We start from the raw sequence: 14,825 nt of genomic DNA on the forward strand, positions 1-14,825 counted from the left end.
AAAAATATTCTGTGGCTGCGATCCACAGAGGTAATCCATAGAACTAGAGTTCTAAGCTTGATTCACTTGTCATTTTTTATTCTCTAGGACTATCATGTATAAATTAAATAAGGCAGATGAACTTTTGGCATAAATTGCCGCAAGAAGAATCCATGCAAATGTATGCAGTGTGTAAAAAAAGATGTGATCTTTATCTTTGAAACTGCTGTCCTATGTGAACTTTGATAATATAAAAATATTTAGTGCCACTATATGTCTCTGCTTTGCATAAAATGATTCTTCCCTCTATTTGGAGGGGGAGGGGGCGTGTTACCTATACAAATTGTTTCAATATTCTAATCATTCTGTAAACAGTTAGCCAGTAAAATCATACACGTTTTATTATGATTGTAGACAAAATACATCTTTAAGTTGAACACAACAGTTTTGCTCCATTTCCTGGCATTGCTTTCGTAATCTGGCCCCCACTCTTATAATCCTGTGGTAGTTAATAATTAATCATGCTAGGTGGTAATAAAGCACTAAACACGTCCACGTGGGTATTCTTGACATAATAGTGTTTCCCACTAAACGCACGCATAAGCTCACTTATTGCGGGAAACAGTGTAGGTGTAATCAAGAACATTAACTGGAGAACTGCTAAGTTTGTGGCTGGCTGCGTCTCAAACCGCATCCTACAGTACGTGCACGGTTTACGCCACCTACCATCGATCCTTCATCATTGCCTTTTTTCCACATATTTGAGTGCACTTTTTTCGCTTTGGGACGCTGCCTCCATGTACACGCGCACATCATCATCTCTCTCTCTCTCTCTCGTGCAGCGCTCTATGTGATGCTGAGCGTGCGTGCGCGTGAAGACGACGCGTGAGATTCTCGAACCGGTCATCTCTGAGCCGAGCTGCTCCGCATCTCGTGACAAACCCGGGAATCGCGTGTGATTAATGGTGCTCTCGCGCGCACTGCTCGTGTCCTCCCACCGGCGTCGCGCGCTATTCACGCTCGCGACTCCTCGCGCACAAGAGCATCGGACGCCTCGGAGGTAAGCAAGAAATCATCAAAGCCTGAGAGACTGCATCGGGTTCCCTGGTGGGCGAAATCACATAACCGCGGACGTGTCCTAAATTGAATGCAAGGTGCCTGACGTGACGTAAGTAGCTCGGCACAGCATAGGTGGATAGATAGGAGCTGCTGTATTCTTCAATATCTGCCCCATATTCATTTATTCCCCAGGGTTCCTGATGCCTTACATGCTGACTTACTTAGTGCTACGAAGTTGCTACTGCAAGTTTAATCTGGCCGAAAAGTGAGAGAAGAAAGACATTTCAGCAAGACAGTTTTAAATAAAAAAACATAAACCGCAATAAAAAATCTTCCAATGATAAATGATATGATTAAGAATGCAGTGTATTATGATGACCAACATTTCACTTGTTTGGATTTTGATGGCTGCAAGTACTACTCGATTTAGTACTTGCAGCCTTCAAAAGAGTTTGTAGGAATAATTATAAGGTTAAAGCTGAAAAAAAAAAAAAAAAGCTTTAATGTAGTCAGTGAAATGATTATTTTAGGTTGAAGCTCACATACATATACTGCCTGTATTTCTGTATGGCAGAACTCTCTGCCTAACTTATTAATACAAAGAAATAAAATTAAGTAAGGTTGTGTATCTTACGCCTTCTTTACGCCAAGTAAAACAATCAAAATAGTGAATCGGATAAAGATTAGGTTTTGTTTTAAAACGACTCTAGCGTGTTAAAATTCACTTATACCACTCAGCGCTGTTGTTACAGCTGTGAAAATATTAAGTAATTCCAGTAAATCTATTAGTGTAAGTGTTTTTTTTTTTTTTTTTATTGAGAAAGTAGCTTATTAGTAGCTTATTTTAAGGTAGATGATTAAACCCACACATACTGTAATTGTTTGTAAGATTGCTTTTACTCACCACTTTGATTTCATTATGGTGCAGGTTAAACTTTAGGCAGATATCTAAGTACAGCAAAAGTTAAATTCTGTCTAGACAGTTTTGCGTGATGCTGTGACCATATAACAACAGACTGGTTTTGGGTCCTTCAATGTTCAGACAAAACCTTTCTTTTATATATATATATATATATATATATATACTTCACATGGGCAGTCCAAAAATTTTAATTTAAAAGAAAAATATCAGCAGCAATGTTATTGTCCATGTTTGAAAGAAGAGATGTGCATGTATGAGCACTAGTGCTAATGTGCAGTGCTATGAGTAATGTAGTGTGCTTCAACACAGGTGTGACGAAAACAAAGGCAAGTCCGATTAGTTATACGATCTTCATTTTAAATTTTTTTTTATATTAAGCTAGTTTAATTCTTATGCAACTATAGTTTAACGAATTATCTAAATGAGACTGCATCTAAGCAAAATTACTACAATAAAGAAAAAATTAAAAAGTAATTAAAAAATTGCATAAGAGCTTTACATAGTTGTAATCATACTCAGTTAAATATTTTGTACAGTACGATGGATTATCTATTATTAGTCTGATTATTTAAATTTTTTTAATTTTCAGTTATTGAAATATACTATAGATGTACTTCATGCATTTCAGTTAACAGGTTGCAGTACATCTATTGCTATTGGCAGCTTGTTCTGTAGTATAAAAACACAGTGCTAATCTGCCTCTGTGAGATGCCACTGTGAATGTGGTCAAGAGTGTGGGGCAGTGGGCTGGAAATACCAGTTCCCAAACTAGCCAATGCTCTCATGCCCCAAGCACCCACACCCACACAGACGACGTGACAATTATGCACAGAATCCCATGCCTGATCAAAGAAACATAGGCTGGCCATAAAGGTCAACATGCTCAGCACATTTTTTAAGTAGCAAGAACATAAACACAGGCAGGTGAGGTTAGAGCATGACCATGGGGGATTTCTGGCCACCGAAGTGAGAGAGTGAGTGTGCTCAGATCATAGGGCTGTCTGGCTCTGTGTAAACTGTGTAAGATTAGCAAATGGCATGAAATGGCAAAACACAGATGCTTTACTCGTGTTTTAGTACAGTATTTAACCAAGGAGCAGCAGTGTTCCCTGGTCATATAATGCCAATGCCAGTAACTGTGTATTAACAACAACAAAAAAAGGCACTCTTTTTTTTCAAGTGCAGATGAGCTTCATGCATAATTTTAATTAATTATTTATTATTTTGTTTAAACATAACCCTGAAAGAAATGCAAGAAATCAGCATATCCTGTAGGTATTATTGACATGCTGTAAGTCCTTGTGTCCAGGCTGTGTATGTGTGTGAAAGCACCGAAACTGTCCCAAATGTTCACTTGTATTCAATGCACTGAATACAAGTGAACAAAGTGCATCAAAGGGGCTGTTGTACGTGAGGCCAGAGCCAGGTTGAGCCATTTGTTTTACTGTACTTCATTATTTTTCATGCTTATTCAAAAGTAACCCTCAGGATATCTCATCTTGACAATCTTGCTTTATTTTTAGACATCATTTATCGAGACAATTGCATCTAATCATGAGTCAGTATTCATGGCATTAATATTTTTCCTGAGAATTTACAGAGAATGTTGTGTACGTAATAGGAGCTGATCCTTTAGGTTATCTTATTCATTCGGGTGCTTCATTCCTCCATTTTTTAACAACGCTTTGATCGTCTAAAACCATAACAGACACCTGCATTTTAGGATCGAGATATTTTCTGGGTTAAAGTGTTAATTTTGTACTAGACATCCACAGAAGGCCTGCTCAGGATTGTGTCTTTTCTATGTTTTTAAAAAAAACAAACAAGAGAGATAACTGCTTATAAATAACTTTGCATGCATATCATTATTCTAGTATTATGTCTGTTTATAACAGTTATCACAGTCTAAATGTGGTAGGTGTTCTCAGTCCCACCTGACAAAAAAACACTCATATAACAGCACCAAACCCTGGAGACTTAGGGCACAAGGCGGGGTACACCCTGGACAGGGTGCCAATCCATTGCAGGGCATGCACACGTATACACACTTGCTCATTCACACACTACGAGCAATTTGGTAATGCCATTTAGCCTACACTGCATGTCTTTGGACTTTTTGATTGGAAATGGAATACCCAGAGGAAACCAACCAAGTACATGGAGAACAGTGCACAGAGACCCGGGGCGGGAATTGAACCTGGACCTTGGAGGTGCAAGGGGACAGTGCTACCCATGCCACCATCAATGGTTTAATATTATTAAATTTATGGGGGTTGTTCAAGTCAAACCAGGATCTGAAATCTCTCATGAATGAGCATTGACATTTGTGATGGACATCTACAGACCAGTCTAGACATCACAGTTTTGGGCCTTGTCAAAGTCGCACAAACACTTACTCTTGCGCATTACTTCTACTTCCAAAACAACTTCAGAGACAAAATGTTGACTTGCTGTCTCATATATCCCACCAAATTCCAGTTGACATTGTAATAATATATTAATACTGTAGCTACAATGAATTGGGTAAAATTGTGATGGGCCTGGGGCAATTCCATCACTGCATCTCTTGTGGGATGTTCCTGATCTGCAGGGGTCAGGACATACCGAAAGTAATCCAAGGAAGGAAAACCAATGTACTGGCAACAGGGTCATGAGTGGCCAACTGGCCCGTGTAGTCTGATGCAATAGAAGAGCTACTATAGGTCAAATTTTCAGGTCAAAGGTTTCAGAACATAGCGCATCACTGTTATGTGGCAAAATGGGGACCTACTCAATACAGTACTAGGCAGGTAATCATAATGTTATGGCTGATGGGTGTACATTACACTATTACAGTAGTATACTTACTTTCCCTTCTGGTGTGGATACCTTCAATGAAATGGTGCAATTCCAGCATGATGGTGGTTTGCTCATAACAATATTTAACATAGGTACTTATGATTTAATTTGTTATATGAAATATAAAACTAATATATCAGCCCTGGAGAGCACTGGCTACATGGATGCTTCCACTCTATGTGTATTGGATTTTTCATCCTTCTCATAGCATTCCCTGAGGAGGAAAAATCATATTCATTTAAAGATGGGGTTTAAATATTAGGGTTATGACTGCCTTTAATTATTACCAGGTTCTGTACCTAATTGGGCTGCACAGTGGCAAAGTGGCCTCGCACTTCCACACTTTAGGGGTTGATTCCCACCTCGGGTCTGTTTGCAAGTTCTTCACCTGCTTGCTGGGATTCCTCAGGGTACTCCAGTTTCCTTCCAAAGACATGCAGTGTATGCTAATTGGCATTTCCAAATTGTCTGTGGTGTGTGATGGCACCAGGTTCAATTTGTGCCTCGAGTCACCTGGGATTGGCTCCAGACAGGGTGAGTGAGAGTGTACCTGGTCAGGTGTGCATGAGTGTGCATCAACCAAATCTAACTTTAAAAGTCATATGAGTTCAAAGCCAAAATGAAAATTTTTCCTCTATTTATTTGTATAAATAAATTTTTTTATTTAATTTGATTGTTTTGCAGTTAAAGGAATCCTGAAACTTAGAATTTCTACTTCCAGTATACCTGTGAAGGATAACAGGGAATCATCATTTTGAGGTAAGCTGCAGCCAATGCAATAAAGGCACCAAAACACCCAGTGCGAAAGGCACAGGGCCCAGTAGTCAAATATAATTGACACCAATCAGCCGTACCATTACAATGCAAAACATTACGCCCAGTATTGTGTAGCATCATGGCTGCTCTGGCCCTCGGAGCATGACTACACAAGACCTCTGGGTGTGTCCTGTGGTGTCTGGCTCAAGGACGTTGGCAGCGTATCCTTTGGGTGCTGTGGGTTGCGGGGTGTGGTCCTTCCTGGATCAGACTTGTGTCTATGGCTACGTTTACACTGCAGGTCTCGATGCCTGATTCTGATTTGTTGCCTATATCTGATTTTTCTGACCGTCTGTTTACACGTTCTTTCAACTATGACTCATATCCGATACACGTGTTTACACTTGCCATGCCATCTGAAACATCGCGCAAACTTAAAGGGAGGTTCTTGCGCTACACACTAGCTAAGATAGACGGAGGTGAAGTATGCTTGACACACTGCGATATATGCAAAGTACGCAAAACGTCACCATGGTTTTAAAACGGCGGAGGAGAAAAAACGGCGTAATTACAGCCTGCGCATATGCTTCATTTACCAAATACTGATTTCTTAATTTTATTTAGCCCTAATAAGCATTAAAAAGGGGGGGATTGGGTCACATTTACCCGACAGTGTAAACGTAGCCTATAACACATTCTATGGGTGACCGATTGGATTGGGGTCTGGGAAGTTGGGTCGGCGAGTTTGGGCTCCTTACCTGCTGGGCCATGTGCATGGCAGGCTGTGGTGCATGGGGTGTTCTGGTGCATTTCTATCATGGCTAGCATTAGTGATTTGTGCTGCATTGCGATCGGACCAAACCAACTGTGTGTGTGTGTGTGTGTATATATATACTGCAAAACATAATGACTAGATATGAGATTTATGTAACTGATGTTGTATTCACACAGTGCCAGCTCAGGCTGTAGCAATGCCTCTTCTGGATGAAAGCACTCTACCTAGAGACTGCCCTCCAACTGTACCAGTCATCATCGTTGGTGAGTAAAAAAAAAAAACATTATAAATAAACAGATTACAGTAGACTCTGCATAAACCGCTTTGAAGACGCTAACATTATGTTACATCCCCCCAGGAAACGGTCCATCAGGTATCTGTTTATCATATCTGCTGAGCGGGTATGTGCCTTACTTAGATCCAGCAGCTGAGCACCCGAATCCCATACTGCACCACAAACTACAGAAGGCTAAGCATCAGCCTGTTACAGAGCAGGTAAGCCAGATATTGGTATAGAAATATTAAAATATGCTTCACTGGGTGCGGTAAGTTTTATAGAACAAGCATACTATATAATATGCAAATCAAAGCAACAATGCTCTTATTTTATAAAATAATGTAAGCCATGCAATTTGCTAAACTGATTTTACAAATATCATCATTTTTATAATACTAATTTGCTTATAACAGTATGATTTTTTAATAGAATTTTATGCTTTTTGTTTCGACGCTTATCAATACATGACTGTGACTGTGTGTAGGATCTAGAATACCTGTGTGAGGGGTTGGAGGGTCGTTCAGGCAATCCAGTAGCTGTGCTCTTCGATACACTACTTCACCCAAATGCTGACTTGGGCTTCGAGATTCCTTCAGTTCTGCAGTGGAAGCTGGAGAAGCAGCATCACATTCCCCATCTGGTGCTAGGCAAGGGCACACCAGGGGGAGCCTGGCATGTGAGTGACTTTTCTCTGCTGACCAAACACATTGGCACACAAACACATTTTAATAGGCTCAGCCTTTGTCACAGTTGTAAATGAGAAACCTGTTCTTAATCTGTCTCGCCTGGTTAAATAAAGGTAAAAAAAAAAAAAAAAAATTGGCTGCCCTAGTGATTTAATAAGAATTAGTAATAAGGAATTAAAGAGTTCCAACAGCTTTAGTTTAGAGCTTTATAGGTCAATATACTGTATGTGTCAATATATATTGACATAGGGCAATGGTGGCTCAAACGATTAAGGCTGTGGGTTACTGATCCCAGTAAGGTTGGGGGTTCAAGCCCCAGCACCAGCACAAGTTGGCACTGTTGAGTCCTTGAGCAAGACCTTTAACCCCATCTGCTCCAGGGGTGCTGTAAGCAGGCTGACCCTAGCTTTCTAACTGGGATATGCGAAAAAATTATTTTGCTGTAAAGTACATGTGACAAATAATTAAATATATATATAATTTAATTGTCAATGTTATATGTTTCATATGTCAATGTAACAGTTTATTTATTAGAAATGATGGAAAATATGCACGCATCACAGCTTTCGTGTGTCAGTTCATTTATCGACCAGAATTTTGTGAAATTTATTTTTAATTGACATATATTTGTGTTTAAGATGGTAAAATGTCACTGTTCCTTTATAAACTCTACAGGTAGCGCACTCTAAACTATTTACACATTAGCAGGCAGCACAGCATCCCGTGTGATAGGAGAAAATTTTTTGCTAGATTTGTTTCGAATTGTAAAAAAAAAAAAAAAAAAAAATCAAAAGAAAAATTTACAAAATCGTGATACTTACAGAATCGCAATGCAAATCGAATCCGCACCAAGGTATCGTGATAATGTTGTATCAGTTGGTCCCTAGTACTTTATGTACCCATATTCTTTACGATAAAAGTATTTGTTGTAGCTAAAATACACTGTTGGACAATGAAAATACATTTAATTGCTAAGATACTGTACATTTTTACATAATAGAATTATAATACTTGAATTGGGAATAATTTTAAATGTACTACAACTGAAGTTACAGCTAACGTGTGCAGATACAGGGAATTAATTTGTTATTCATTTGTTATTCATTTGTTTACATTAGAACAATTGCTTAAATACAATACATTTTTGTCACAGCAGTAATTATTGCCTGAATATATGTCTTAGACTTCCATTTTCAATTGATTCAGTTCAAACATAATTATGACAGCGCTTGCACGCACCATTAGCAGCATTTAATAAAATAAAACATTGCTAGCTTTTAATGGCCTTACCAGTGACAGCAAATATAAAATTAAGACATAGTTTGTGCCTGGCCAGATGTTGATCTAGCCCTGACAGCTGGATTTCCTGCATGTGATGATGGAAAAGTGATGGTGATTGTGTGTACTCTTTAGTGTGATGCTCGTTCTGTTGGTGGAGTGTGTTCAAAAAGGAGTGGCTGGATAACCTTACCGAGCGATTTCGTATATAAACTAAGGTCATGTTGTCAATAGTTAATTGTCGCTTATACAGTAGTATCACTTTCACATTGATGTGCTAGTTACAGTATAAAAACAATACAATGAGCTGACATTCTGTCATCTGCCCCTGTACATACATTACTTCTGTCGAAAGTGTAAAACACTGTTAGTGTCGTGTATGTCCTGACAGCTTGTTTGTCTTGAATTTTAAAAGAATTTAAAGGTGACCAGTGTGTGACTTTAAAAATACCTGGAGGTAATTTAACCTCCACAGGGCGTCCCATTAGGACTCTTAAATAAGCTGTTATAAATGAGAGCGCTTACAAAAAGTTGTTACAGCCACAACGCAGACACAATCTTGACTTCCATTTCCTGACCCCTTTTGTACATTTGTGTGTGGTTTCCTTGATGCATTCACACACAGCATTAAGAAGTACAGAGCTGATTAAGCAGTACGGAGTAGTTGACGTTCTAATAGTGGTGGAAGATCTTACAGAGTGAGCAGAATCTCTTTCACAAGCTTTTTCATGAATGGTGTCATCAGTAGAAGTGGACTGCGTCACAGCAAGTTAGCCTCAAATCTAGAAAAAAATTGCAACAACAACAACAACAACAACAACAAAACAACATTCCAGCTGAGGATCTGTTCGCCTAAAAAAAAATTAAAATTAATATAAGTGTTATTTACTTTAAATATAGGACTATTTAATCCTATCTCTTAGCTCATCTTAAAAATGCATAATCTGTAACCACCATGGTGGCTCAGTGGTTAAGGCACTGGGTTATTGATTAGACCATTAACGCACTATAGATTTCGAGTGCTGACAAAAGAATGTAAACCTACTGAATATAACCCTTAATAAACCATTACATTGTTGAACTGCATTTATATGCTGATACGTTTTCTTTGTAAGCTTTCTAAATCATGAATATTATCTACAAATATTTGATTCATATATTAGGTATTATCAATATATTTTATGTTTTACACAATTGTATGTAATTACACAAATGTTCATGTAAATACACACATTTACATGCATGTTGCTTAAAAAAAAAAAAAAAAAAAAAAAGGCTTTGAAGAAAAGTACACCACAAAGTACACCACCCATCCAAACTTGGGACTGAACAAGATCTGCCAGATCAGGGCACTAGGGAGGATAAACCCTGGGAGGGGTGCCAATCCATTACAGGGCACAAGCACGCACACCCTCATACACTATTGGAAATTTAGGAATGCTCGTTGGCCCACCCTGCATGTATTCTATCTGTGAACTGGAGAAAATACGCCAAGCACAGGGAGAATATGCGAACTCCACGCACACAAATCCACAGGCTATGGTGCCAATCAATACACCACCATGTCACAGACATATTTCAATTGTCAAAAAAATAAATATAGCATCATCACAAAGCAGTTTGCAGAAATATTCTAAACCAGCATTGACCCTGAATACAGGATAGAAGATGAGTGAGTGAGCATCTGACACATAACTGCTCATAACTTCCCTTCGACTTAAAATTTTGATTGAATTTATGGCGCAAGGTTAAGTTTTCATAGTATATCAAATGCAGTCCAAGGCCAGTAGTCCTCAGTAGTCACATGCATTTTTATATATGTATTTTAAACAGACCACATAGGTCACATCCTCATCAAGGAGTGTTTGTTCTTGGTCTATTTATCATGATAATCATTCAAAGTAACATTCACTCACTCTCTATGTACAGTATGTTGAAAGAACTTAAATGTAAAGGTGAACACTGTTTTCACTGTTTTTGTTCTGATCAACAGCAGAAAGCATTTAATGCATACTTCTGGCCATGCAAGGCCAATACACAATGCCTGAAAACCTTGGAAAACATTATCCCATCATGAACAACATCATGATATAGGCTGTAGTATCTGATAATGAGAGCACTCAGTGAGATGTTGAGCCCTTTCCTTTTTAAATTTGTTGTCTTTGTGTGTCTCCTAGGCAATGGAAGGATCTATTCTCACCATTAGTCTGGGCGTCTGGATGGAGCTGCCAGGGGTCAACTACAGGGACATTACCCCTGAAAAACGGAGGCAGTAATAAAATACTTTAAATAAAGTTTATATGTATTAAAGAAAAGACAACATATTGCTTTAAGAGTCTTTAAAAACCATGATGTGCAATTACATTTAAAATATCCCACATGTCTTCTCAGCATTTTCAAATGTAGTCTTGTGGATTATGTTACTAAAAATCTGATTATTGATCAGATTAATAATCATTACTTGTTTTTTCCCATAGGAGTGTGACCCAAGACCGGGCTACTCCAGATGAGCTCTCTTCCTACTATAAGAATTATGTAAAAATCATGGGCCTCCAGAAGAACTTCGTGGACAACACCTACGTAACCTCTATTCAAAAGCTCCACCGTGGTCATGGCTTTAGCATTGAGAAAGGACATGAGATTGAAAAGGGCACCAAAAACGGTCCGAGGAACAGAATCGAAAACCGGTTTGACCACTGCAGCAAAAACGCAACTGAAAACACTAACAACGGAAGCGAAAATGGTCCCAAAAATGGTACAGAGAATGGAAAAGGTAAAAACGAAGAGGAGGAGAGCAGGAAAAAGAGGGACATGGAGGGCATTAGAGACAACAGGATTCCTCAGGGGTTTTCACAGGGACTATGGGAGGTCAGGGGTTACCAGCAGCTTCAGGATGACACCCATATTCCGTTTACTCTGTTCGCTGAGAATGTTGTCTTGGCAACCGGGGCATCTGACTTGCCAGCTCGCTTAGGTGTAGAAGGAGAAGATTTTCCTTATGTATTCCACAGCGTGCATGACCTTGGCAGAGCTGTCAACCAACATGAGAGCCTGGGCCCTGCTTCTGACCCGGTCCTGGTGGTTGGAGCAGGCCTGACTGCAGCTGATGCTGTGCTGTGTGCCTACAGCAACGGCATACCTGTGCTGCACGCCTTCCGTAAGCAAACCGATGATCCCAGCCTAATCTTCAAACAGCTCCCGAAAACGCTATACCCTGAGTATCACAGGGTCTATCACATGATGTGTTCCCAAACCTACCAGACATGCCCCATTGCCAACCATGGTGCCAAAGCTGCAGTTCACAATGCATCCACGGAACTGTACCCAGACTACACCAGCTTTCCTGAGCACTGTGTGCATTCTTTTCAGCCGGACATGCACTGCATCTTAAGGGGATCGAACGGCGTTCTGAGAGCCTTCAAAGTCTCAATGGTGCTGGTTTTAATTGGAACATATCCGAGCCTGTCGTTCTTGAAAGGGCATGGTCAGTACCTGGGTTTGGACCCCAGTAGGCCCATCTCCTGTAAGCTCAACCCTGTGGACGTAAACCCTTACACATTTGAATGCAGTGCTGAGCCAGGCCTTTTTGCCATGGGTCCCCTGGTTGGGGACAATTTTGTGCGTTTCCTGAAAGGAGGCGCCCTGGGCATTACAAGCTGCCTGATTAAGAGACTGAACCAGATAAAGAAGAAAGGGAAAATGATCACTGATCAGGGTGATAGTAGAGGAGGATTGGGATTTGTCTGAAGTATTTGACGAAATTTGTATAAAAAAAAGTGGCAAATTATTTTTACAATTAACTTAGTGAGTACATATTTTTTTAATTACCCAGCTTTCATAACATTTTTAAAGTAAGTAAAATATGCATATGACTATAGGCTAGTGGAGAATATAAAAACCCTGTTGGATTGCTGTCCAACAAAATGGGTTAAACAGGTATTTATCATCATGTGTGAAATAATGTGCCAAAAGTTCTCATTTTTAGGTTACTCAGGCTGAAGTTGCAGGTTGCCATGATGTTGCACATACTACTGTATAAATTGTGTTTTCTTTACTTCTTATTATATGCTTTAGAATACCCATCATAGGTAAAGATCCCAAGATGCCTTTTAGTCCCAAGCAACCAAGCAGACAGTCAGATGTGAAGCTCATGGGACAAAGAAAGTCTTAAACAAGAGTGAATACTAGGTGATCATGCAACTTAGTTACAGTATTTATGCACACATTCTTTGTAATTGCTATACCCTGGTTAGTGTTGCTGTGCTTTAATTAACTAGAAACAGTAATAATTAAGTTCACGATTCTACAAAATTTCTATCGGAGCGACCATAAGCGGAGTTACTGGCAGGAAGTGGGTAAAATATGGTCCTGCACACACTTAAATATTAACTATCTGGTTCCACATATGTAAAATACGCCCCTCACATATGAAGAGTGGTTAGGTAATAAGTTCTTGATACAGTACACTGCCCAGCCAAAAAAGGGCACACCCTAATACTTTGCTAGACCACTTTTAGCTTTGATTACAGCATGCATTTATGATGACATTGTTTTGACAACCTTATTTAACATTACAATATAAATTTTTGCCCAAGATCTTGTTCTGGTGATAAGAAAATGGGATCACTCCGTAAAGTCTCCTCCAACACGTTCAAGGACTTTCAATGGGGTTAAGGTCAGGACAGTGAAAATGATTCCTCATGCGCCCAGAACCACTCCTTCACTATTTGAGTCTAAGAATATGCCTGTACCATCAGGGAGAGAAAAAACTATAGATGTGATAACCTGGTCTTTCAGTACATTCAGGTCATTGGCTGACTTTATTTTATTGCCACATAATGTTGCTGAGCCGAGACCAGACCGACTGAAGCAGCCCCAGATCATAATGCTGCCTCCAGAGGTTTAGCCACTGGAAAAATTATCTTAGTTGAGTTTTTCCCATAGAAAATATCCAAACTGACTTATGGTTAATTGTTAAATGGTTAGGCCAGACACTTTCAGTTAGAAATAATTTTTTTGTGTATCCGTTTTGTTACTTAAACAAAGCTGTGAACTGTTAAGTAATTAATTATACTTGATCCTACACATTTTTTATTCTACTTTATTAGTTCCATACTTTACATCAGGCACTATTTACTCATTTGATTTTGGTCTCTTGGTGACTGCTATTTGCCTGGAACGAAAGCCTACAGTCACACCTGTCCTTTCAGATAAGATTGAACAGCGCTGTTCTTTCTGTACTTGAGTAAATTTTATTAAGTATCCCTACTTTAATTATAGTAAATGTTTCCATTTTAGGGGACTTTTTCCTTCTAGTCCATTACATTGTACTTTCTATTCCACTAAATGATGCAACATCTGTCGTTACCTCTGAGTGGGGAAAAAACACCAATCAGGGAAGAGCACACACATTATATTGGCTGATTTGCTTTGACCTGTTGGTTGCACCAATTAGTTCTATCTACCTTGCGGATGTTACGAAAGTTATCATTACAATATCAGTGTAACAGCCTACAACTCAGAGCTCCTCTAAAAGTGCCTGAAAAAAGTCCTGGCTCCAACTAACCATGGCCTTATTTGAAAGATTTAAAAAGTTAAGGAACAGAAGAAAGGTGGATCCGTTTTTTCACGCTTTCTTTAACTGCCTCTAAAATTCTTAGTTAAATCTGTGGAAATGCATATATGTATACTGTAGGTCCTAGGGGTCGATTTTTATAATTATTACTAAATCTTTTAATGGATGTGTTTAAAATTAATCCATCATTACCTTGATAAAGTGCTTCCCCAGACACTTATCGAACCTAGCTAAATAAATAACTATCTAAATAACTGGTAACTCTAAAGCAGCAAAGCGTTACCATTGCAACCCAATACAACAGCAACGCAAGCTGGAGCTATTAATCACTTGAAGTTTTTTTTCATTTCCATTAGCTATCTAAGTGCTTCACCTTAGTGTACAAAGCTTATCAGCTGAACACTCTCATATCGTGTAGCGGTAAACATTCAATGTCAACACTTGGGTACTCGTGTAAATAAAATCTCTCTGGACTAGTTTAGCACGCAGCTGATGATCCTGAAACAGTTCTGTCTACAGTATGGAGTGGAGTTGTATTTTAACCCACTGAAATGACTATTATTTTTGCAAAAATTATGAATCATCAAAGTATCTCAGGAAATCTGCTGTATTACCCACACACACATTGCCTACAAAAACATTGACTTCTATTCACCAAAAAGAGGGAAACAGGCATCTGG

At 39.0% G+C, this 14,825-nt stretch overlaps 1 protein-coding gene across 1 annotated transcript; it reads left to right on the top strand.

Annotated features, from left to right (window-relative positions):
- Positions 1-935: 935 nt before the first annotated feature.
- On the top strand, positions 936-13,423 carry osgin2 (oxidative stress induced growth inhibitor family member 2). Its single transcript, XM_053495032.1, has 7 exons — positions 936-1,039; positions 5,483-5,557; positions 6,506-6,592; positions 6,688-6,824; positions 7,091-7,282; positions 10,748-10,842; positions 11,048-13,423. Exons 3-7 carry the CDS (start codon positions 6,526-6,528, stop codon positions 12,315-12,317), a joined length of 1,761 nt encoding a protein of 586 aa, XP_053351007.1. The 5' UTR covers positions 936-1,039; positions 5,483-5,557; positions 6,506-6,525; the 3' UTR covers positions 12,318-13,423.
- Positions 13,424-14,825: the final 1,402 nt, after the last annotated feature.

The sequence above is a fragment of the Clarias gariepinus genome, chromosome 4 (genome assembly GCF_024256425.1).
Source record: "Clarias gariepinus isolate MV-2021 ecotype Netherlands chromosome 4, CGAR_prim_01v2, whole genome shotgun sequence".
Classification (NCBI taxonomy): domain Eukaryota; kingdom Metazoa; phylum Chordata; class Actinopteri; order Siluriformes; family Clariidae; genus Clarias; species Clarias gariepinus.